This window comes from Platichthys flesus, chromosome 2 (assembly GCF_949316205.1).
Source record: "Platichthys flesus chromosome 2, fPlaFle2.1, whole genome shotgun sequence".
In the NCBI taxonomy this organism is placed as follows: domain Eukaryota; kingdom Metazoa; phylum Chordata; class Actinopteri; order Pleuronectiformes; family Pleuronectidae; genus Platichthys; species Platichthys flesus.
In genome coordinates this window covers 25,218,894-25,243,592 of record NC_084946.1, presented here as the reverse complement: position 1 = coordinate 25,243,592, position 24,699 = coordinate 25,218,894, and the positions used below count along the sequence as shown (strand labels likewise).

The 24,699-nt window shown below is 46.9% G+C and overlaps 1 protein-coding gene across 5 annotated transcripts in view; it reads left to right on the top strand.

Annotated features, from left to right (window-relative positions):
• The window catches only part of arhgef10la (Rho guanine nucleotide exchange factor (GEF) 10-like a), a 102,346-nt gene that overhangs the window by 21,780 nt on the left and 55,867 nt on the right, over positions 1 to 24,699 (top strand). The window contains exons 7-18 of one of the 5 annotated variants that reach the window (XM_062407712.1): positions 858 to 953; positions 1,559 to 1,667; positions 2,706 to 2,806; positions 3,389 to 3,466; positions 5,235 to 5,414; positions 6,501 to 6,617; positions 9,422 to 9,514; positions 10,632 to 10,802; positions 12,879 to 13,024; positions 13,878 to 14,050; positions 17,207 to 17,322; positions 19,009 to 19,136. In XM_062407712.1, coding sequence (XP_062263696.1) covers positions 858 to 953; positions 1,559 to 1,667; positions 2,706 to 2,806; positions 3,389 to 3,466; positions 5,235 to 5,414; positions 6,501 to 6,617; positions 9,422 to 9,514; positions 10,632 to 10,802; positions 12,879 to 13,024; positions 13,878 to 14,050; positions 17,207 to 17,322; positions 19,009 to 19,136 — 1,508 coding nt within the window. Of the gene's footprint in view, positions 1 to 53; positions 954 to 1,558; positions 1,674 to 2,705; positions 2,807 to 3,388; positions 3,467 to 5,234; positions 5,415 to 6,500; positions 6,618 to 9,421; positions 9,515 to 10,631; positions 10,803 to 12,878; positions 13,025 to 13,877; positions 14,051 to 17,206; positions 17,323 to 19,008; positions 19,137 to 24,699 lie in introns of those variants that run through there. The other 4 variants (XM_062407703.1, XM_062407737.1, XM_062407729.1 and 1 more) reach the window with 4 other exon arrangements.

Genomic DNA, 24,699 nt, shown 5'->3' with positions numbered 1-24,699 from the left:
CTGTGCACTCATTCACACATTCTACTGCATTCCCCCCCCCCCCCCCCCCCCCGTCTCCTCCAGCCTTTAAACCCGCATGCATCGATGCAGGCATTGGGAAAAGAAACTGTAGGAGTCATTCTAATAAAGGAGTGTCGGGTGTTGAATCATTATCGGTGTTTAGACTTATTCTGGCCTCAAACACTATTATACATTACAGTTTACAGATTTATGAATGTGCTCTGAACTAAGAAAAGACCGAGTTGATGCCTTGTAGGGCGACCGAAGGGGAAAGGAATGCTTCGGTACAAAACAACACAAACACAGGAGTTGTGTTAATTACAGGAGGGTGTGGTGTGTAACCGCCCTTGTCCCAGGCCCCTGAACACGGAGAGGCTCCTCAGCTCCACCGGTCGAACAATTAATGAAGAAATCTCAACTCTTTAATCACAAAAACACATCGTTTACACTCAGTCCCGCTCGATTCATGTCTCAGCCCGAGTGCACCTGAAGTCCTCCTCTCGTTCTGCTTCTTTTGATGATAGCCCTGAACTGCCTGCACCCCCCCCCCGCCCCCCACCCCTCTAACATCCCCTTCTGTATATCAGTGGCCATTAGTCTCATAGAGCAGATTTGACCTTTGACCCGAGCTTTCACTCTCTGTGCATGTGATTTAATTCCCGATGTTGTGTCGCTTGTTTTTTGCCTTGATCACTTTTGCCTCTCCGTTTTCCCTTTTTCCATTTCCTCTCCTCCCCTCTTTGTTTATTGTTTCCCCCCTCTGTCTCCGCCCTCGGCCGTGCCCTACACCTCCACCTTGCCCCCCCCCAACCCCTTCACCCCTCCACCTCCCTCCGCCTGTCCACCACCACCTTTAGCTGTCTCCTGAGGGGCTTGGGCTGCGGGAGCGGTGTGCCAGGACCAAGCGGGAAGTGGCCATGCGGCTGTCTGGCAAACACAACTATGACATGAAGGTATATCTGCGCTTTACCGACTCGCTGCCCCCTCCTTTCCTTTTTTCGACTGTGACTTTTCTTTTTCACGACTGTCTTGCTCGCCCCCCCCCCCCCCCCCCTCCCTCTCCCTCTCTCCCTGCCTGGTTTAATACCAAGATGCATTTAAGGGACACATGAATAATTTAATCATATTCTGCGTATATTTACTTCCATAAACACCAGTGAAACTTACCCCCAATTAATGACCTACTTTCCCGAAGCATCATCATTTAAAAATACTATCACCCGGAGTGTATTCTGGGTGCGTGGAGTCTGGTTGCAGGTCCTCTGTGATACTCAGGGTGGAGTGTGCGGTCAGATAGATCCCCCCCCCCCTCCCCCCCACACTGATCTCTGTGACTCTTAATGTGGAGAGACACACACTCATGGACTCTCTGATTAGAGGCCGTACGCCGCCCCACGGGGAGCCAGAGATGGCGCGATCCGTGAGGAGCCCAGCGAGCGCCACTTCCCTCCAGCGCTCTCCAGAGGAGCGCCTCGGGTCCTCGAGACTCCGCAGCGTGGCTCGGGCCCTGTGCTCCTCTAACGCCCCCCCGCTGTCTGTGTTTGCTCCTCCCATCCAGGTGCAGCAGCTGATGAAGGCGGCAAGAAGCGGGACGAAGGACGGGCTGGAAAAGACCAAACTGGCCGTCATGCGAAAAGTGTCCCTCCTGCAGAGGAAAGATCAGTCGGGTAAAGGTCTGGTGTCTTCTGAACAGTTTGCCACTGCTCTGATAACGGAGAGTGGTTATGAAGTTTGTTTTCGTGTTGCTCCTGCCTGTTGACTTTCTGAATTAGAGGCAGTTTCTCGTGAGTAGAGCTCCCGAGCCAAAGTCGTGTTAGTTGGAGGAAAAAGTTTTTATTTGGTTCAATCCCCTCGGGCAGAAGTTAAAAAGGCTTTAGAAAATAAAGACAGATCTCACTGATTAAAACCATAATGAAAACAACAGGCAGTGCGTCTTAGTGTTAAGACGCATGACGTGAAGCAGCTCATGCTACACACTATAGGTTTCTGCACATCCCTTGTCTTAACAACAGAGGGAGATTAGCATCCATTAGCTTAGCACCGAGCAGCTCCGAAGAACCAAGATACCACACCCCCCCCCTGTGCCTCAAACAAATCTGCGAGCCGTCACAAAGAGGTAAAGAGGCCAGTGCTGCTATTTTTAGGTGTTGATGGACGGAAATTTCCAAAGCGTTATATTACTTTACCGATCCTCTGTTATCGTTCCAGGTCTTTAATTGGAACGGTGGAAGCTTCTGGTGTCTTGTGTCTTTATGGTGTGAAGTAGCTTCTTTTTTTGTGATGGTGTCGAATGTCTTTGTGTGTGTTTCTGCAGACACGTTCTCGTGTGCCGGCTTTACTCCGACACAGATACAGTACTGTTTTGAAAGACTTGTTTTTATCGTTTGTGGGCCTCTCTCTCTCTCTCTCTCTCTCTCTCTCTCTCTCTCGCTCTCGCTCTCTCTCTGTCGCTCTCTTTCTCTTTTTCAGCGAGAACAAAAGTCTCTTCATATTTTAGAAGTAATAAACTTAGTGTGTCGCAGTGTCTCCAGCTGCAGTGAGATCTGAAGGCTGCTTCTCTGCTGTTCCCTCTCTGTCTCATTCTGTGCCTGACACACACACACACACACACACACACACACACACACACACACACACACACACCGACACCATTTCTCTTTTTAACCTCTCTGTATTTTGTCTCCTTCATGCCTGATTGCCTGCAGAGGAGGAGGATGATGCAGGATACCTGGATGTGGCTGTGTCGGAAATGAAGCACCCTCCCCCACAACTGAGTCCCATGCCCGAGGGGCTGACCAGCCACCAGGTGCACCTCACACTTTTTGCAGATATTTATTTTTCCCTCCTTTCCGTTGCTTGTGCAGCGCCTCATTGTAAAACCTGCCTGTTTGTGAGGCCGGTGTTAAAGCCGGTTGCAGCTCTTCTGTCTGAAACTGAAAGTAATTGAGCTGTGGCAAATAAAAAAAATAAAATTCAAAGTTTATTAATATTGTATGCATTTCGTAATTCAACACAGCACTTCCTTTGGCCCTTAACGATACTAAAGACAAGTTTGAAGTCGATGAACAGCTCTGGAGATGTGCAACAAACAGACTGTTATTAATGCTTTGCACCTTTGTGTGGTGTTTAAAAGGAGTAATCTTATATATTATTACGTTTTTTAAACATTTTTATTTATTCTTCTCTTGTCCCTGTTTGTAAAAGCATCATGTTTTATAATGTCACGGACAGACTTCGAGGCCTCGCCCGAACAGACCCTCTCCACGTGATCCCAGTGCACTCCATCAGCGTGCACCACGTTTTAACTGAAAGCTCTCTGCACACCCCCGCTGCCGCATCATGTCCTGTTAGCACTGGATGTCCTGACTGGTCTGTTTTGTCTATGCAGGTTGTCAGGCGCCATATCCTCAGCTCCATCATCCAGAGCGAGCGCAGCTACCTGGAGTCTCTCAGGAGAATCCTGCAGGTGAGTTGTTTTGAGTTGTCCTCCTCTGCCACATGCAATACCTTCACCACTTAGCCAATATGAGTTACACCGGAAGGAGAAGTGGGGATATCCATCAAATTACAGAGGTGTCTCGGCATAAATAATCCTGATGAAACAAGCGCTCTGGAATCTGCGGCTCGGTGTTGATGCTAAGAGAAAGAGGCTGTCAGGCGGGCTCAGGACGCGGTGCAGCCTTTTTTAGTTTTTCTGGTGGCGGGGGAGAGGAGACTTGTTATCGTGTAATCATACAAAATGAGAGGAGCACCTACTGAAATGCAATCAGCAGCAATCAATGGCTGCCTCATGCACCGCAAACTTCTTCACTGTCAGGATACGATGGGCCACGTTTGTTGCGGAGAGACTCGATGCTGGTGCTACACGGGGATGCTCTTTGGAAAACTCTCTTCTCGGCTCACAGAGAGGAGACGAGTGGTGACTGCAGCGTCTCCGGAGAGTTGAAGACATTAAATGATGAAAGGTCACAGGCACAATTAGACACTGAGGCGTGTAACTTAAAACTTTTTCACTGTGAAACGCTTGTTCGTGTTGCAGCCGCCGGCGACGGGTTGGTAGAGATAAAACTCGTGAATCATCAGGTGGCGTCTGGGTGGAGCAGGAGGAGGAGGAGGAGGAGGAGGAGGAGGAGGAGGAGGAGGCAGGACGGGACGTTTGAATTCCGTTTTAAAAATGTCATCGGACGTTATCCTGCTGTATTCTCACATGGAGTTGTACTTTTGGGGGGGGGCTGGCTCCTGCTTTCTCACACACAGCCCCTCCAGAAAGTTCCAGGAGATTATCCCAGGGTTTCCTACGGTCATGGAACACCTGGAAAAGTCATGGAATTTTTGTATTTGGTTTTCCAGGCCTGGAAAAGTCAAGGAAAAAAATATAAAAGCCCAAATGTTTTGGAAAAGACGTGGAAATTAGTTATATTCATATTTTCACGTTGTTCATTTACGCTGAGTTTTAAATAACTAATATGCTTTAAAAGAAATACGCTCAAAATATAAGCAGGCATACTTGGGTTTGTGTCATCTAAGGTATACTGTATACCTTGGAATTCTCATTGTTAGTTTAAACACAGAGATTTCACAAAATGTTCGGTCATGGAAATTTGGTTTAAAGTTATTGAATAGTCCTGGAAACCCATTGGTCAACATGTGTATGAACCCTTTTATCCAGAGTTCTGTGCATTAACGTTTGTGTTGAAAAACTGTTTCCGTCCGCCTGGTTTTGCTTTGACACAATATTATCCTCACTTCATCAGGTGCCGATTCAAAGACGTCATGTTTACTTGGTTGCTTGTCAACATCGTTTCTATAGGCCACGCTAAAATCCCCCATGAGCACCGAGTGCAGAATCAGTCAATGCCCCTTTCACCGTGTCGCTCTTGCATCTGTGTCTCCGCCGGGAGCTGCTTCTTCTGCCATTAGTATTATTCTGGCTTTTATGATTACAAGTCACCTTGAGTGGTCGCAGCAGCGGCTGAACGGGTGATTCCTCTGGATTGATGTGCTTCCAGGCAGCATGACTACATTTCCTCATTATAGCCGATTCATGGGATAGTTGTCATTTACCTCTCACTTGTGTATTTATGCTGCTGAAAAGAAGAAGAAGCTCTAATGGGGGGTTGATGGACTGCAAATTCATCTCAAGCACACACACACACACACACACACACACAAACACACATCTGCATATACCGCCAATAATAAAAAAAAACAATTTTCTCTCCCAATCTCACCAGGAATACCACAGGCCGCTGATGGAAGCAGATCCGCGCATCCTGAGTCCGAGGAAGATCCGCCCCATATTTTACCGCGTCCGGGAGATCACGCAGTGCCACTCCATGTTCCAGATTGCCCTGGCGTCTCGAGTGGCCGAGTGGGACAGCAGCGAGAAGATTGGAGACTTATTTGTCGCCTCGGTTCGTGTGCATCACTTACCATACGTGTGAAATGGAACGCAGAGCTCCAGGCTTGTTTGTCGTGCAACATGTGTTTGTGTGCGTCCCTTTTGTTCCCGTGCAAACATGCAAACCAAAGCCTCTCATTCCGGGTGGAAACTCCTGTTGTTCTTGACATTCTAACACAATCTCTGCTGCCCACCCCCCCCACCCCCCCGGAGTTCTAATGAGCTACAGGTTTTTTAGATTTGAGCAAACAGGGATAGTTTACTCCAAACACAGAATCAATTACGGGTCGAGATGAATCTCTCTGGGAAATGTGTCTGCACATTTTGGCACCAGAATATCACCGTTCAGTGTGAGTCTCTGCAGTGTGCTCATCCATAAGGTCCACTCATTATTTGCCCATTAGCGGGGGCGCATTCGACCCTCTCCTTCTCCGCTGGCCATTACGGCTCTGTCCCATTGATATCCTAAGACCCGCCATCCGATGAGGCCAGTGAAAGTGCTGGGACTGCGTGCTCCCCCCCACCCCCCCCCACCCCACTGTCATGTGGTGATGTATCCCTACCTGCAGGGCCTGTAGTAATATCTTAGAGGTAGGGATCCTAAAGGAGAGTGTGAGCAATGAAGGTTAATTCCTTCATGCGATTTTCTTAATTCCCCTCCGCTCCTCAAACCGCCACTATCAGCCGCCTGGGGTGGGTTTAATTGAGGGGAGAGAACAAATGTCTTCCGCACAACAGACACACACAAACACAAACACACACACACAACCAAACATTCTTGCCCGACCTCTTAAATGGCTCGTGAAGGGTGTTGCAGTAACCGGGATGGTAAACAAACAAACCAATTTTTAAAAAGCACTATACTTAAATGGCCATTTTCCAGCCTCCCCCCCCCCCCCTTTCATTGAAATTACCCTCGGGGCGCCCTGCAAACAGGATGGTTAGCCAGACGTTCAAGATGTCAGAGGAAATTACCCGGCTGCGTCTGTGGATGCCGGCGTAAAGACAAACTAATCAAACGTGGCAGAGCAGTAGAGCTTCTTATTACAGGGCTGCTGTCACGAGTTCAGGTAATTTACGCTTGTGTCTGTTTCCGCAGTTCTCCAAGTCCATGGTGCTGGATGTGTACAGTGAGTACGTGAACAACTTCACCGGGGCCATGGCTCTAATTAAAAAGGCCTGCTTGTCCAAACCGGCCTTTCTGGAATTCTTAAAGGTGAGTTTCAGACCGTTAGCATAAAGTGTTTTTCCTCCCCTCAGGTTTTTTAGATCAGAGGAACCCACCGGGTTTCTGTTCCTCTTTCAGTTTGTCTTCAGCAGATTTATTAATGTGACAAACCCCCCCCCCCCCCCCCAAAGGCTCAGATAATACATATAAAGTTTAAAACAGGAAAAACACAAAATGAGTATTCACGCTCATGTAGGTATTTTTTACAATCGTGTCGACTTAAAGGGACATTTTGAGAATAAAGTGATATTTTGGTTTTGTCTCATTTAGAGGAGAAATATCAGAAGATCAGTTGCCTGCGTTAAAATGAGAAATATGGAGCATATTGTATATTTAAATTTGAGTGCAGGTTTCAGAAATAACTAAATACTTACAAATACCATCACTGTTTTGTTATAAAATGGCTTTATTTGTGTATTATTACAACTTTATTCAATTCTTCAATAAGGCCCTAATACTCCATTGTACATTTTGTTTTGAAATATTACAATCCTTATATAATATTTGGCTCCAGACCCCATTAACCTTGAAAGGATGAGCTGCATAAAGGATGGATCGATGCAAATATTGTAGTCCTTATTTAGTGATGTGGTATTCACCCACTGTGCTCGTATTAACCCCGCAAATACCCAAGATTTTTCAGGTAATGGAAATTGCCTGTATTCATGTTGTCCACAAAATTATTCTCAGAATCTGACATTGACTGTCCTGTATGTTTATTTTTATCTCACTCTCTGTCTGGAAACATTTTGATAATGTGTCTTTAAAAGCTGTTGTGTGATGGATGGATAAATGGGTAAATACAAACCCTCCAGGGGATTTTACGCCTCTGGCTCAATCTATATGAAAAGCGGAAAGTTTTCCACAACGAGACAATTATGATGTGTCCCTCTGTTTACTTAACATTTCCGATATTAATTAAGGACTGCGAACAATGAAGCATTCTGCCGAGGTGCATAGACGGTGAAAAGAATGGATTTGAATATACCGTGTTTACAATTCGCTGCGTGCCCCGCCATTCATGCATGAGTATGAACCTGGATCATTGAGCTGTAATGCTGATTTATAGAAGCAGATCACACAGCTGACAGCCCCGCATGTTACTCCAGATAACATGCTTCCCTTCCTGTCTGCTGAAAGCTTCCTCTGTCTCTCCCACTGACTGGTGCGGCGTGGAGAAAAACCAAATAAGACATCGGTATGACACAGACTGGAAAAAGCAACAACACAGAATAAATGACAGACATTATGCTGTTTTTTAGAATTATTGCAGAGGCTCGTGATCATGAGCCTGCGAGGGACATTTGCAGGGATTGGGACTCATGAATTATCAGCCTGGATTCAGTTGGCAGACATCATGAGTTAATCTGAGAGCTGCATTTTGCAGAGATGTAACAATGGTCCGTCTTCAGTACTATAGAAATCTCAAAAGTCAGCAACAAAGATATGGAGTCAGATTTTTGTCGGTATAATGAGAGAAGGAAGTCGTCAACCTTAAAAGCTCAGTGACAGAAATACCATCCCCCTTAAAAACCTGTCAGTTCTGCCACCCCCTCTCAGCCATCTCCACATTCCCTATGAGGAAAAGAGCAGACTTAACGATGCTACTAAATCCTGTTATGGAAAGCTTATTTCTTACAGTTGAAACCAAATGGCATCAAAAAGAACTCTTTCTCTCCCTCACACACTCACCCACAGTGACCATCAGCAGAACCAGGAGAAATCCTACCTGCGTGGGTGCTCGTTAAAACATCCATAAAGTTTTTTAACAGTCTTCTGCAGATACTTATTTCGCTGTGCTAGTTCTATCCTGCAGGGGGCGTTCTCCTCCACACCCACAATTTGAATGGATCAAATACTCCCAAATAATATCCACACCAAGTGCAGTGAAAACTATAAATTGTCTTTAACGCTTAAGTTCACTTCTCCCTCTGCTTCTCTTCCTCTCATCCGACTCTTTCCATCAGTGTCCACTCTCATTTGCTGCTTTAAAGTTTTTCATTGTTTGTTTTTTAAAGAATTTGGAAAACTTTATTAATATAATACGATGCAATCCGGTTTGTGATGATATAGTATGTGGCAGTGACTGACTGATCCAATAATGTGAATGCGATGACCGAAAACGAACGGTATTCATCATTCATCACCGAGATGAGCTCAAATGATTATGAATTTAATGGACTGCAACATTAAGATGAATTCAGGCTCAGTCATTATATCGCAGTCATCGATATCTACTTTAATTAATTCAAAAACAGAGGATAGATCAAACCGATGCTCAGGTCTAATCTGCGAGTCATCTTACAAGTGCAAAAAGTTTCTTTACGCCTCAGCAAATGATATCAGCTGCTGCACTTTACAGCCGATGAATCTTTATAATTTTTCTTATGTTTTCTGTGTCTCTCCGTTGACTTCAGCCTTTGGACCTTCACCAACAAACCATATTTCAAATGGGTCCAGTGGGTTTTTACCACGTTATGCAGATGGTGTCATGATGCCACAGACTCGCCCTGACACCGAAACCATATCTTCTCCTGACCCCCGCCCACAGTAATACATTAGAAACAAACCCACTCCTCTTTCATTCTCTCCTCTGACTAACAGACCCTGATTTTCATAAAGTATTCACCCACTCACACCCACTCACTCCCACTCGCGCTCTGTAGAGTCTCCTGACAAGCTCCTCTTCAAGGAGGAAGAGCGCGGCTCCCTCATAAAGGCCTCTCTGTTCAGGAATATATTTTCGAGTCTGTGTCTAATCTTTCTTGTTATTTCTTTTCTTGTACTTGCAGAAGAAGCAGGCCTCCAGTGTGGACCGCATCACTCTGTACGGCCTGATGGTGAAGCCCATCCAGCGATTCCCTCAGTTCATCCTGCTCCTGCAGGTATAAACTCCTGTTTGTCTTACAAGCTTAAACACGTCCAGTGTGAGAGACTTCAGTCGGATTAAACATTTAGCAACGTGAGCACTAATAAAGGTGCCGAGCTGCAGAGCTTTTACCTGGATTTTAAATTTGAGTGTGAGAAGTCTTACCTCACGTACTTTTACATACAAGCAGCGAGCCACATCGGCTCTTTCTCGTGTTGCTGGCTCCACTTCCCCCCCGCTCCTCCACTTTCTATTCCGGGCAAAGATTTGGATTAGAGCTTGACTTGACTAGATCTGCGGCAGCCCATTTCATCCCTCAGTAAGCATTGATTATCCATGAATTCAAAAGATAAGTTATGAATGTGAATCAGGCATTTTCTGCCTGCCCCAACCCGCCGCTCCAAAGAGGAAGTGGATGTATGAAATCATTACATTACCGGGGACTGGAGCTCAGGGCGTCGCGGTGCGTCTGAGATCCGTATCGAGACAACACGGGGACTCTCAGTGAGTCATGGATGCAGGATAAACATAGATATTAACACAAACATGGACCCGCCACAGCCTGTGGTTAGTGACGGTTTGATCGTTTGGAGATTTCAAATTTATTTTTCAGCCAACGCTGCAAATCAAGGAGGCACACGAGTAATCCATGGACTGTGAATACAGATGGACGCATCTCTACTTGGATTTGGGTTTTTGCAATCTGGGGCTTTTCAAGTGATTTTGAACCAGAAGCGGCTCGGTAGTGATCATGGAGTGGATCTGAGATTTAACCCCATTTTTAATACATCAAGTTACTGATCAAATCCAAAGTTATCAGAAAAAATGAGATTATACGTTAACCATCTTTTGAGAAATAAGAATGTTTGTGTACTCTGCAATGTAATACTGCAGCCAGTCACTAGGGGGCAATCACGATTTTTCGGCCTCACTTTTATGGAGCCCCTATGTCGTCCATGTTAGTTCACAGTCTTTAATCGAAACTTAAAGGGAGTATCAGAATTCATTTTGATCACAGGACTTGTTCGTATTCATCATATTGGAGGATACACATGTCTGTACACAAGAATATTGTTTTTCTTTTAAACTGTGCGGTGTCTTTACGTGAAACTTTCCTCGTGACCTTTTTCCAGGACATGCTGAAGAACACGCCGAAGGGCCACGTGGACCGCCTGCCCCTGCAGCTCGCCCTGACGGAGCTGGAGATGCTCGCCGAGAAGCTGAACGAACAGAAGCGAGTCGCCGACCAGATCACGGAGACCCAACAACTGGCCCGCAGCGTCAGCGATCGCCTGCTCAGCAAGGTGACTGGAACGCACACGCTCTCCACATGTCTAAATATGTGCAATCGCACACGTGCACACGCCCCGATCAAATCCACCGTGAGCCCCCTTTAACTCCTCTGCCTTGTTATCACTGCGAGCCAAACACCTAGGAATTCAACCAGCGTGGAGCGATCGCTTATTTCACTTTCCCCCCGCACATTAATCTGGGGAGGCATTTTTATACAGAGAAATTATCTCCCAGAAATGATGCCCATTATCGTCCCCACACAGTAGCACGCTGCGATGGCAGAGGTATGGCCTCTCCATTACCTCACTGAGATTACAGTCCTGCCGCCACAAATCTGAACAAACGCTGCTCTGAATAAGACGAATTAGAGGGTAAATGAGACATTTAATTGGAAACTGTAAGAGAGCTATCTCTTTCACCCTGACTCTCTCTCTCTCTCTCTCTCGCCACTTTACCTCCCCTCTATTCCCCACTTGCACTCTCCTGCCTCCGCTCTCGCTCTCGAGTCGTGTGTGTGGACGTCTGTGTGGCTACTCCTTCCCTCTCTCCACTTAAAAACTCTCGCTGTCTTCCTCTTGTGCAGCTCCACTTCTTCTTCCTTCCTCTCTCTCTCTCCCCCTGCTCTCTCTCTCTCTCCCTGCCTCTCACAGCCCCCCCTTTATTTCCCTCTATCAACCCCTTGCTTTCCAGCACTCTGAGATGAGCTGATTCGGCCAATCTCCCACACTCCACACAGAATTCCATTTGCCGCGGTGACACTGCAGAATTCCAATAGGAAGCAGTCGACTCTATTGCCCCCATAACCGTCCAATGAAATATTCATTCTTTGTCTCAAAGTATCTAAGTCACCAGAATGGGACAGATAACAATGTGAGGGGGAAAGGGTTTCACACACACACACACACACATGCACACACACACACTTGCACAGATGCTTGCTGCAGTGCACCCTCTACCTATTGATGCCTGAAGACTTTTAAGGATGTATTCTTATAGCAGCCTGCCTCCTGAGGGAGCTGTGTGTTTTTTCTTTTTGCAGCCATCAAATAGCAGCTCCAGTCAGACTAATGATTCATTCTGTGAGCCGCGTGAGCCGCAGCCAAAGTCTGCCTCCGATTCTTTGCAGATAAGAAGTCGCCGCCGCTCGGTGAAATGTGGTCCGAGGCGTTTACTGCACTGCAGGTGTTAGAATCCACGCAGCCCGGAGATTCATTATTCTCTTAAATTTCTTGCCTTTTGAACAAAACACAAACATCAAAGTGTCAGGATGTGCGAACTCCTTCATTGGACTTCATCTAAACCCTCATATGTATAACATTAATAGCCAAATATGAATCGCTGCAGTTTTACTATGTTTATATCGCTTATGTAGTTTTATTAAAATATTAGTTATACATGTTTGATTCATTCTCCCACAGTTCATTCCTATGATAACATTTGGTGAAACGTTTCCACATGTCCCTATAGTTCAATAACTAATCAACATTCAACTAAAGCAGTGAATGTGTATGTGTTATACAGCAGTGTAACAATTACATTCACAAAAAACACATTCAGACTCCTGTGTAAGGATCCCATCAACTTGTATTAGAATACGTTCTGATACACAAAGGCCTCACAAGGGTTGTGTAGACTCACAGGAGAAACCATGTGAAGTAATATCCTTCATCTTTGTTGTATGTTTTCGGTTTGGACATGTATAACTGAATCACTGTGTTGTGTGTGTGTGTGTGTTGTGTCAAGTGCATGTGGCAAGCTTATCCCAATGTAGTTGGAAATCATTGTGTGTCCTTCATCACTACAGACGTGTACAAGGCATAGATAGAAAGCGTATACAGTATTTTTCTCTTTCCACTGAATTTGCAGGATGTACACACTGTAGTTGTGTGTTTGTGCTGCCCTTGTGTAAACATATACGCACATCTAAACGACCTTCAGCTGTATGAATGGGACGCTAATCCCCGATGAGACGTCTGCTCCTCCGGGTCCAGCTCCTGCGTCCTCCAGGCTCTGAACCCGGGCTGCACCGGGCCCTTTGTGCCGCTGTCGCCTTCCGCCGCTGATCTGATTGCTGTGTCCCCTTTTAGCAACTGAACGCGGAGCAGGGGTCGCTGGTCCTTTGTGAGACGCTCATTGAGACCGTGTACGGCGAGCGGGGACAAGTCCTGAAGTCAAAGGAGAGGAAGGTCTTCCTCTTTGATGATGTCCTCGTCTGTGCAAACATAAATGTCAAGTAAGTCCCTGTTGGAGAGCACGGCGAGCTGCGTGCCCTCGTTTGTCAAGAATACTTTACTAACGTGTCCATAATTGTTGTTCTAGGCATGAAGTTGTGTGTGAGTTTTGTAAATGGGGGGGGGGGGGGGGGGGTTGAGTCTGCCAAGCTGCACATTTAGGTGGCACGGGGCTCTAATGTGATGCCCTGGGTCTCACGGAGATAATTTGGCAAACTGCGCGGTAAAGAGAGACGGCAGCTGGGGGGGGGCACTATCTGGAGTTGCAGGAGCTTTATCAGCTTTAAACAAATGCTAGAAGGCCTAACTACAACCACAGGAGTCCTAGATTACTGCCATAAAACATTTTTTTTGGTTTCTTTCCAATTTATTTGCTATGACAGCGCCGTTGATCACATCTCTCTCTCCCTCTCTCTCTCCCCCCCCACACTCTCTCTCTCTCTTGAGAGAAGTAAACAGGAGAAGGGGATTTTGTTTATTTTGCAAAGCTCCTGTCAGAGATGTTGCTTGGAGCTCTCTTGTTCAGCCTTCAGAGTAATTATCGCTCCACGACTCGTTCAACTTGAGTGTCCCGAAGTTGACTTTGTCTGCCCTCCAGGATCTCGACAAGCCGATCACAATGTTGATTGTCTGCGTGATTACAGGAATACATGAATAGCAATGAACTCCTCCTCACAGCTAGGGGTAAAAAAAAATGTTGGGGGGTGAATGAACATTGGTGATCATACAGATTCTAACACCTGTGACGTTTCAAAAGCTGCGTCTTGGGTGCTGTTAGCGGGGGGGGGGGGGGGGGGGGGTTCTGTCTCCCCTCTCAACTTCCATTTTATAATTTTCTTTTCTCACGTCCACCAGGGGGCCTCCAGATATCAGCAGCCTCGTCCCTGTGGGCCCCAAGTACACCATGAAGTGGAGCGCCCCTTTGCAACAGGTGCAAGTTGTGGAGGCGGGGCAGGAGGCCTCCCAAGGCAAAGACACCTTCTTCCAGCAGGGCGGGGCCAAGCGGACGGGTGGCGCCTGCACCTCAGGTAATAACCAGGGGGCGGGGCCTGGGGTGGAGCCAGGAGGGGACTGGTCCCTGAGGTGTCAGTATTCTCTACTAAACAAACCTGAAGCCATCACAAAGCTGAGATGTTCACCTGTTGTTTCATATATATATATATATATATAATTCATGAACACAGGGGCGGATTCAGTGGTGGGTCCAGGGGGCCACATTTAAAGAAATTTATATATTTTAGTACAAAATGTGCCTGAACAAGGAACAACTTTCAAAATATATCCAATAAAGAGGTCACAGTACACAAGGGACGACTTGAATATGCACCTCACTGAATCAGGTACCTGGATGTTTGGCCCCTCCGTGTTGATCATGGCCCCCGATTTGAGAAAAATACCCAAATCACGAGCAGCCATCTCTCGCTCTTCTCCCACACGTGTCCTTCTCGAGGTTAATCTCATCACTCGCTCTGACTCGACGAGTGTCAGCACCTTCCTCTGACTCAGCGAGGCTAATCTCAGTGTCCCGCGGAGGGCTGGAGATGCGTCCCAACGCCTGTCACTCTGATGGAGGATGTGTTTGTGAGGAGGATAGTGATGACGGTCACTTGTTCCCATCTGCCTGGGGTGTTCTATCTTGGAGAGCGATCGGGGGGGGGGGGCAGCGAGCCCCCTTGCTGCATCATCCCCACAGTCTCATTTCACTCTCTGATAGACCACAAACACATCTAGAGTGGAGTCATCAATCTGCAGAGATTATTCCCTCCCTTTTTCCAGGCCCAATTAGAGAGCCGGGAGCAGTAGATGGGAATCGCTGGTTGAAACACTGGTTCTCCCACCAACCCCCCCCCCCCGCCCGCAGAGCTCCGGTGTATACAGAGCTTGAAGAGATCCCTGATAAACGTGTCATGGGAAAAGGGCGATACAAAACCTTATCAGGATGTTATGGTACAGGCTTTTTTAAAGTTGCAGCTCCGCGACTTAAATATTAATGGTGCCTTCTTCAGAGCTTCCCGTGTCATGCTCAGCAAGCAGCTACTGTTCTGAGAGCTGGCTTAGATTCCGCCTGGATTCAGTTTCCACTGTTTGTCAGGTGGTGGGGGATCTTCTGAGGTTAGCTCTCGATGCGCCTGGCTCTGCGTCTAATTCTGCAAATGTTTAAACCCCCTTCAGGTTTCCGATTCCAACTTTTCTCTCTTCTTCTTCTTCTTATTTTATTTCGTCCCATCTCTTCGACAAGTTGCACCTTCATCACGTCTGTGTGCAAATCCGTGGAACCGTTCCCCAAATTCTCCTTCAGACAGGCCGCCCTGTCTATTTATAGTTCAGTCCCCCTGTGATGTCACTGTGCGGGGGGGGGGGGGGGGGGGGGGTAGTCTATGTCCTGCTCTCCCTCCGCTCACCCTGGAGTTGCTATTCATCTTCATCATCAGGACCTGGTGCTCTTCTTTCACGGGAGAAACCTCCAGACCTGTTTGTTCCTCACTCTCCTCTGCCCTGTGTGTCTGTCAGGCAGTCACTCTCCCTCTGTGTGTTTCTACCAGCCCATCAGGGCCTGACTGACAACATGCTCTCTTTCCTCCTGTAAGCCGACTGCGCCTGTTGTTCGCGCTCATGCTACCTTACCTTGTTCTGCCCCCCCCCCCCCGGTTACACCAGCTTCTCTTCTGACCTGCTGTCGGTCCAGCAGCGGGGCTTTGGCGGGGGATCAGTGGAGGGTTTTGATGCAGGTGCTGAAGCCGCATTGTCTTTTAAATCCACCGACAAGCGTCACTGGCGCAGCCGCTAAGATGGCTGACTTATTCCAGCGAGAGAGCAGGGATGCACCCCTCTGGGCTCTGGCCTTCCACACCACGGAGCTGTACGTGCCTGGCGGCCGGCGTGGATAGCCGTGTCTGAGTGTGAAAACCATATCCTGCCTCACCAACGGGATTACGCTGGATTACAACTCAGCACATTCACCTCTCGGGCCGTAGCCAACCAGCGGGCCCCGGAGGAGTCCACGCATCTGAGCAGGGGGTTCAGGTTCTTCACAGGAAGTGCTTTGTTCTCGCCGCTCACAGCACATATTCAAATGTCTCACCTATTGATTTCCCTGCACAGATGACGGATGCCACTGGCTGCCCGTGTCAAAAAATCCCATTAAACCCCCAATGCTACAATGGGAGCTTTTAGAATGAACAGCCCCAGCCTCTCAGGGCCTTTCTCTCACTCAGGTTATGCACGTGGATAGACAGAAGGTAGCCGGTCCCCCTCGGAGGCAGCGCGCCTCACTAAGCCCGCCTACTGGCCGGGCTCTTCCACTACTCTATTATGTGGCGGCGGTGACAGGCCAGGACAGCTCAGGAGCAACATCTTGCAGCAGAATTTAATTAGGCGCTTCTCGTGGAACCTGCTGCCGGGTAGATGTGGGCCGGGGGGGGGGGGGGGGTAGCTGGGACAGGAGCACGGCAGACAGGGGGAGACACGGCTATCGATCTGCAGCAGGAGGAGAGAGAGAGACTTTGAAAGTAGCGGGGCCGTGAATCGATGCTGAATTCTGCGTCTAATGAGACATCAGCATTCCTCTTGGCCGGCGAAAGGGCATCATAGCTCCGAATAAGAGTTTCTCCATCTACCTTCTTTTTCTTTTTTCTTTCATACTCGTAACTTCACATCATCAAATAATGACGTTCGATCCATCCACACATCAAACCTCTTATTCGCACCACTGGAGTTTCAGTGGGATCCTGCTATGTGACCTTCTTGTCTTTGTTTGATCGCTTCATGATGTAACGACGTAACAGTCTATACGTGAATTTCTTTTATTGGAATATGTATTTTTACAATAAGCTTTATTCTCTATGTACCTTTAAAGGTTTGATTAAAACTCCCACCTCACATCAGACGAGCGACTTCTGTTGATATAAGAAACAACTCAAGACTTACTTCTATGATCTTGCTTTTAATTAGATGGATCTGTTTTTATCACCATTGTCTTTATTTCTTTTCATCTCTTTTTATACCTTCTGGTAGTTTTATGTCTTTGTGTCTTTAAGTCTTAGTTTTATTGCGAACGTGTTCTTATGGATCTAATTTCATGTCTTTGATTTTATTACTCATACTCATTTTACGTATGAAAGTCGCTGTGTTAATAAAATGTATTATTATTTTGTCAGTAATACTTCTTGCGTGTCATCTCCTAGGTAAAGTGATCCTGGGGCCTCCTCGGCTCTACCAGGAGCTGCAGGAGCTTCAACATGACCTTTCGGTGGTGGAGGAGGTCACGCTGCTGGTGGGCACGCTGCAGGGGACGTACCAGGTACAGTGTGCAGCCGACTGGCATTTGACGACGTATGAATTGAAATATTACAACCGACAACGACACCCTGATTATAATCAAGGCTGTGCAGATGCTAACAGACTGAAAGACCAAAGCAATGTATAGGAATGAAAAGCAAATAAACCTGAGAGAGAATGTAAACAGAATTATCAGCCTCAGCTTCTGAAGCAAATAGAGTAATGAAATAAATGAAATGTTAAAGCTTAAACATTTGGTTTTCGATATCGATTCAGTTTGACGAACTCTGCCATTGTCTGAATTAAAATACATTTCACATAATGTGCAGTGAAAAAATATATCATATAATATAATCTTACACGTAAACACATGCCTGAATGGGTTAATGGTGCTAATGGATCTATTCTCCATGTTTAACTCCTACCTATCACACACCACATGTAATGTGAGATCTCAGGCATAGGGGGCCTCAGTCCGACTCCTTCTGCAGCTGAAGCCACAAAACTCACAGTTCAACACTTTTAACACAACTCCACACAGGACAGCTTAGTTCTCTCAGGTTTAAAGCAACAACAAAAAAAACCTGCTCTCGCTTAAATTGGCAAAGTGTGTTTACAGACCGACCTTCAAACGAGCTATTCTCTCCTCTACAAACTGATTTCAGCGTCAGAAATTATTCATAAGCCAGTTATCTTGAGATATTGACTGAAAATCTATGAAATATGGAGTGGATCCTGTTAACTGCAGCTTACCTCGCGATAGCTCCAAAGTCCTGGGGACACACCGAAGAATCGCACAGGCCACGGAAGATTCAAAACTGAAGTGTGCACAGTCAATTCAAATTGCTGGAGTCGGTGCAAACTTTAAGAGATCAAGTTTGGATGGTACAAAGATAACCACTGGGAAATCTCTCTCTCTGCACGATGGATTCCGGATGTTTAAAATGTGATCAAAGTGCAGCCTCGCTTGAATCATCAATTTCTGAAAGCGTGGAGTCTGCCATCTATCTGCTCATCACCAGTGTCACTCTGGTAGGAATGAGATGTTCCCTCTGATACATTCCACAGACGAGTCATTTGCTGTGTTGTAAAGGAAACCAGACCCCCCCCCCCCCCCCCCCCCTTCCTGCAGCAATCGAATGGGGACACGTCCCAGTAGCCCCGCCGCTAACACACTAACAGAACCATCCGCTACACAACGCGGCCGGGGAGACACACTCCAGCAATCACCAAAGAGCCTCTCAGGCTAATGGTGGCACCTTTGCCTTCCTGCGCTTAATTAGCACAATGTCCTCAGGAGAAGTCATATTGGCCTGGCACTAAATGTCTGATTTTCACTCTCCGTCCCCGCTATTATATTGTCCACCGAACAAATAGACGGAATACTCCTGCACAGCTCATTGACTTCGGAGAATTGATTTGATTCTGTTTGACTTGAGGGACCGGGTTTTGCTGGTTAATGGATGCCGGTGTTGAAGTGAATTCGGCGTTACGTTGGAGGGGATAAAAAAACGCCACAACTATGTAGCCTTGAATAATGTACTGCAGTGTGTGTTTGGTTGTGTGTGTGTGTGGTTGTTTCTCAGTCAGCGTGTGAGACCATTAACAAGGAAGTGCCTCTACAGAGAAGCCCCGCGCTCAGTATGCATGTCATGTGCTTGTGTTTCTGACTGAATTTAACTGTGTGTGTGTTTTCTCCCCATCAAAGAACCTGAACACCACTGTGGCCCAGGACTGGTGCCTGGCTCTGCAGAGGCTCATTCGCATCAAAGAGGAGCAGATCCAGAGCGCTAACAAATGTCGCTTGCGCCTGCAGGTGCCCGGCAGGCCAGACAAGTGAGTGGTAGCATCTCACACTCAGACATAAAGTAAGAGGTGAAATCGGCTGCGTGTGTTTGGCCAAAACACAAATGAGCAGAGAAGCAAAAACACAAAAAGTTAACAATACAACACGAAAACATTTCCCTGTGCTCGTGACTTGCTTTAGAAACAAATCAGACTATTATTTTGAGCCCTTAAACTAAAATAGAGAAAAAAGAAATCATCTCTCATCATTGTACATTCAATAAAAACTGACTTTGAGAAATATTTTCAAACTACTAAGAACTAAAACCTCCTCCAAGGCTGAACAGTCCTCTTATGAAACCACATTTAAATTCACTCCATCCAAATTTTTTATTGGATCTGCACCAAATTGCACATCTGACTATTATCTTAGAAACTGAATGATAATGTTGAAGAAATCGGAAAAAGAAAAACCAAAATGTTATGGGTTCTTCAAGGTCACAACCTTTTACCTAAATTTGTGATATTTCTGGGTTAGAAAACTGTTTCTGAAACTAAGCCCTGATGTGGAGGGAGCAGCCTTCAGAGCTCAGAGGAAGGATTTGTGTCCAGGCACAGATCTGGGGAAAGCTACAGAAAGATCCTGCTGCACTGAGGGTTCCCAAGAGCACAGTTCTCCTGATGGTCTCACTGGCTGAGCTCCAGAGATCCTGTGTAGAAAAGGCTGAACCTTCCAAAGAGGACAGCCCTCGTGGATCGGGTCTTCACGGCCGAGCGGGCAGACGGAGGCCTCTCCTCCTCGGACGACACATGAAAGATCCTGAAGGACTCTCACTGCGAGAATCAAGATCCTCCGCTCGGATGAAACCAGGACGGAACTGTCTGGCCTCAATTCTAAGAGTCGTGTCCGGAGGAGACCAGACATGAAGCCTGGGATCGGTCTCAGTCAGGACACGGGATCTCTGGAGCTCAGACAAAGTGACCGTCCGGTTCTTGGTCACCTCTGTTACCAAAGCCCTTACCCCCTCCCCCCCCACAGATTGCTCAGTTTGACCCGTCTGCCTGAGTCCTGGTTGGTCCAGACTTCTTCCATTTTCAGGATTATGTAGCCCACTGTGCTCTTGGGAAACTTCAATACAGCAGCTCGTTCCATCCATGTAGATTCATGTTGGATCAGTAGAATGTACAGAAGGTCGACTCCAATCCAGGTCTAGAAACATCTCAAAGATGACGATAAGAACTTAGAGACATCAGAGCTCAATATTAGATTTAATATTGTATTTTGGCAGAAAGCTGCAGCCAAACAAGACGCCCGGCTTTTTAAATGCAACGTATACACAAAAAACATGTTCTTCCTTATTTGGTATTTTCCCTTTTTAGGACAGTGGAAACTGAGTAGAATGAAATACATGAGAAGAGGAATTAAAGTCCAGGACATTGTGGTTATATACATGCACTTCCATCTCTGGTCCTACAGGACACCCTGACCTTTAGCAAATCAGAGGCGAGAACAGTTTATTCTGTCATGAGCCGGTAATTACCCCGACTCAAATAATTCATTTCCTTCCGTCCATGGATGGAATAATGATCACCGTTCAGAAAATGTTCCTTTGGCTGTATTCAAATGAGACACACGTTGTTCCATTGTGTTTCCGAACCGCTCGACTTTGATCCTTATAGTTTCACCTGTGCTATTGAACAATAAAGCATTTTGTCCTCTTTACTACACAAGAGAAACTTTAGATAATTAAGTTATTTGTTAATAGTTCTCAATCTGTCATTCATAAGGCTGTACCTGGATTAAGCATCATTTAATTCAGCAGTGTTGTTTTTCCTACTGTTGTGTTACGTCGAGTTTTAACAGAATTTTCTTGATTTGAAGAAGTAATGTTGAAATGAGACATAATCTGACATCTGCTCTGTAACATGGAAATCAGAATATTAATGGAATATTATACTAGAAGCTCATGATTTACTAATGTCTCAGTAGAAATACAGTCTATAGTCTGAATATTGCTGTCCATGATTTGACTGAATCAGTCCACACTAAAGAAGCTGGAGTGTTTTTCTCAGCTTCTCGGATAATTACTGTTCAGGCAGGTGAGGTCTTCAGGCTGAGGATGTTAGAGTGCTCATCTTAACATGTTGAAGTGGAGCCTGGTGGGTAAAGAGACTGAACACATGACTGAACACATACTCCAGAGGAACAAAGATGGAGAGAGGAGACACCTCAGAGTCCTCGCCTGAAACTGGGAATTGTAAATAATGGTAAATTATAATGGATCCCATTTTGCGGCTTCTGGTGTGGAGAGGATAAGAGAGAGAGAGGCAGGTGAGGACAAAAGAACGGGGACAAAAATAAGCCCGAGCCCTGCTGAGAGCCTGAGCAGGAGAAGGAGAGGATAAAAAAGAAAGAGTGAGGGTGATGATGGAGCTCCCCCATGAAAGAGCTGGCTCGGTGCCGGCAGGGCAGCGGCAGTCAGAGGAGTTGGCCTAATGCTTCAGAGCCAGGGAGAATCTAACGGTGCCAAGCCAAGCTAAAGTGACAGCTTGAGCAGCAGAGCTGTGCAGATCACTTCTCCCACATCTCCCAGCTTTCTCATCGGCTGTCACACCGGGCCTGCAGGACCAATCTGCTTACTCAGATGTTTGGTGGAGCCAGATGTCGTGCTCACGTGAGAGTCCCCAAATTCCCCTTCGAGGGGTACCCTGTTAGTTGGGTTTCTGTGATAATGTCATTAGCAGTGACAACGGGGGGGTTCCCAGCCCCTACGTCCAGGCAAAGATTTAAAAGTCAAATAATGCAGAGCAGCTTCTGCTGTGAAATCAGACTTGGAGATGAGGTTTTTCTCATGGAGAGCGATAACAATGTCAGCTGAAAGAGAGAAGGCTCCTGCAGGGAAAGTGAGTCAATCCTGCTCGTGTGAGAGGGATCCAATTGAGGCCGGGCCCGGGAGTCGGGGGGGCTGGACGGGCAGCGAGCCTCTGGGCCGGGGCTGACAGGTGGCACAGCGGGCGACCAAACCATTCTGACACTACCCAGGGTGAAGAGGTGGCCGATTGAAGGAGAGATCAGCGGGCGGACTGGCTCTGGCACTCTCACCAACACACACACACACACAGGCAAACACACATTGGCCATCGTTCTCTGTTGTGTTACAAACATTAGTAAGTAGTGAATTGAGGAGGGCACAAGGGAGCTTCCACAAACCCCAATGTGCAAGTTACATGTAGTCACACATGCTTCGTGCTGGCAAATCCACCTGCACACAAGTAAACATGCATCGCAGACAAAGAGGAACACACACACACACAGGCGAGCACACAAACACACATTGGCCATCGTTCTATGTTGTGTCACAAAAATTAGCAAGTAGTGAATTGACGAGGGCACAAGGGAACTTCCACAAACCCCAATGTGCACGTTCCATGTAGACATGCTTCGTGCTGGCAAATCCACCTGCACACGAGTAAACATGCATCGCAGACAAAGAGGAAAACACACACAGGCGAGCACATACACACACACTGACCATCATTCTCTGTTGTGTTACCAACATCAGTAAGTAGTGAATTGACGAGGGCACAAGGGAACTTCCACAAACCCCAATGTGCACGTTCCATGTAGACATGTTTCGTGCTCGCAAATCCACCTGCACACGAGTAAACATGCATCGCAGACAAAGAGGAAAACACACACACACACACAGACAGACACACACACACACACACGCTGAGCTGAGCCTTTGCTCTGCTGGTGCGAGTGGGACCGCAGCAGGGACCCCAGTACTGAGTCGGTCCTCTTCTGTCTGGCCCCGAGCGACTCTCTGCAGTCAGGCAGCACATCACAGCCTCCACTCTGCAAACACACTGGATACGTGGGGAGAATCCTGACTGCCGCCTCAAAGGCACCGGCCTGCGTGTGACAGCAGTTCATTAACATCCTCTCTCACTGCGTCTCCTGCAACAGCCACGGACACACGGGCCACACCAGCAAGTGATAGATACACAGTTCAAATTTCATAGTTCAACCAAATGTGTGTTGTTGCTTCATCCTCGTCCCTCACTAGCACGGTACACATGAAGGGACAGGATTGTAAGCCTGGAGCCTGGAGCCTTTTTTGTTTTCTGTGCCGGGCCTTTTCCACGGAGGCTGTGCAGGATGCCTGCAAGGCGAATGGCAACCATTAAAGTTTCAGCCGTACGACTGGTTTGGAATCCGTTTCTGGTTTTGTTCTGATGAAGAGCCCGAGCAGACGTGCTCCCTGAGCCGCTCCGGAGAATCCCTATGACCTCAGGTCAGTGTCTGGACTGCAGAGGGGCTTCTCTGATCATCACTTATGTATGAGCAGGGCTGTGCTGTGGACAGGTGCGCGGCTGGATACCACTTCAAAGGTTGGTCCTCCCGAATCAGGGAGAAATGATTTCCTGCGATGTCCAGCCATGCACACAGTTGTCTGGTTGTGTTGCCTCCACCCAGGAGGTTGTGTTTTCAGTTTGTTTGTTTGTGGTCAAGATTGCACAAAGAGAACTGGACGGATCAGCAGGAAACTGGCAAAGCTAGATACGTTTCATTTTGACAATTTAAAGGAACTCTCTTACACATCTTCTCACGGTAGGACTGCAAACTGCTCTTCTCAAGAAGTTCCTTATAACATCCACCACACCCCCCCCCCCCCACCTTTACACCACCTATATCTCTTAGTCTTGGTGTTTTCTTTGTGTTCTCACGGTCCTCGACTTTTACCCAATTCTCAGGTGCAGTGGGCTTGAAACTGAACGGCACCTCCGACACATTTCCTTCGGTCGACTGGAAAAGTTTGTGTTCCTGCTCCAGTAATCAAAACTAATTGGGAAACTCAGCCCCTTTAGTTTGTTCACTGAGGAGGTCTATAAACGTATCCCCTACATGCTGTTGTCCCTGTATTCATTTTAATACAGCGAGCTGATTTATGGTTATGTCCTCTTTCTGTCTTTCTGTATGGTGCCGATACTCTGAACCTCATAAAGCAAATAGAATCAAAAATAAACCTTTTGTACTTTGGATTTTATGGAATTATTATTTATTTTACTGCACTTTGCTTTACAAGACCACAAAAAAATTGGAATTGAGAAAGTAGATGAGAACTTGTGGAACCGCTGTGAACAACACTCTGCGCACAGTCTGGTAACAAGTCCCCCCCCCCCTCGCTGCCACTCTGCCAGCGACTCTAACTCTCGGCTCTCTTGAACAGAAAGACTTTCACCTTCTCTCGCATGAAGAACACAGCGGGGGGGGGGGGGGGGGTTGTTACCAGACTGTGCGCAGAGTGTTGTTCACAGCGGTTCCACAAGTTCTCATCTACTTTCTCAATTCCAATTTTTTTGTGGTCTTGTAAAGCAAAGTGCAGTAAAATAAATAATAATTCCATAAAATCCAAAGACTTCAGCACATGCCTGAAAGCAGCTTATTATGTTGCCAGATAAACTGCTGGTGGCGGGTAGTTTTTGTGAGGAAAAGGTTGCCAGCTACGTTTGCAAAGATTGTGAAAGTATCAACGGAGATGCTGAGTTTACAATACCTTTCTGTTGAGGCCCCTGATGCACTTACAGAAGCTGTTCATGGGGTATTTAT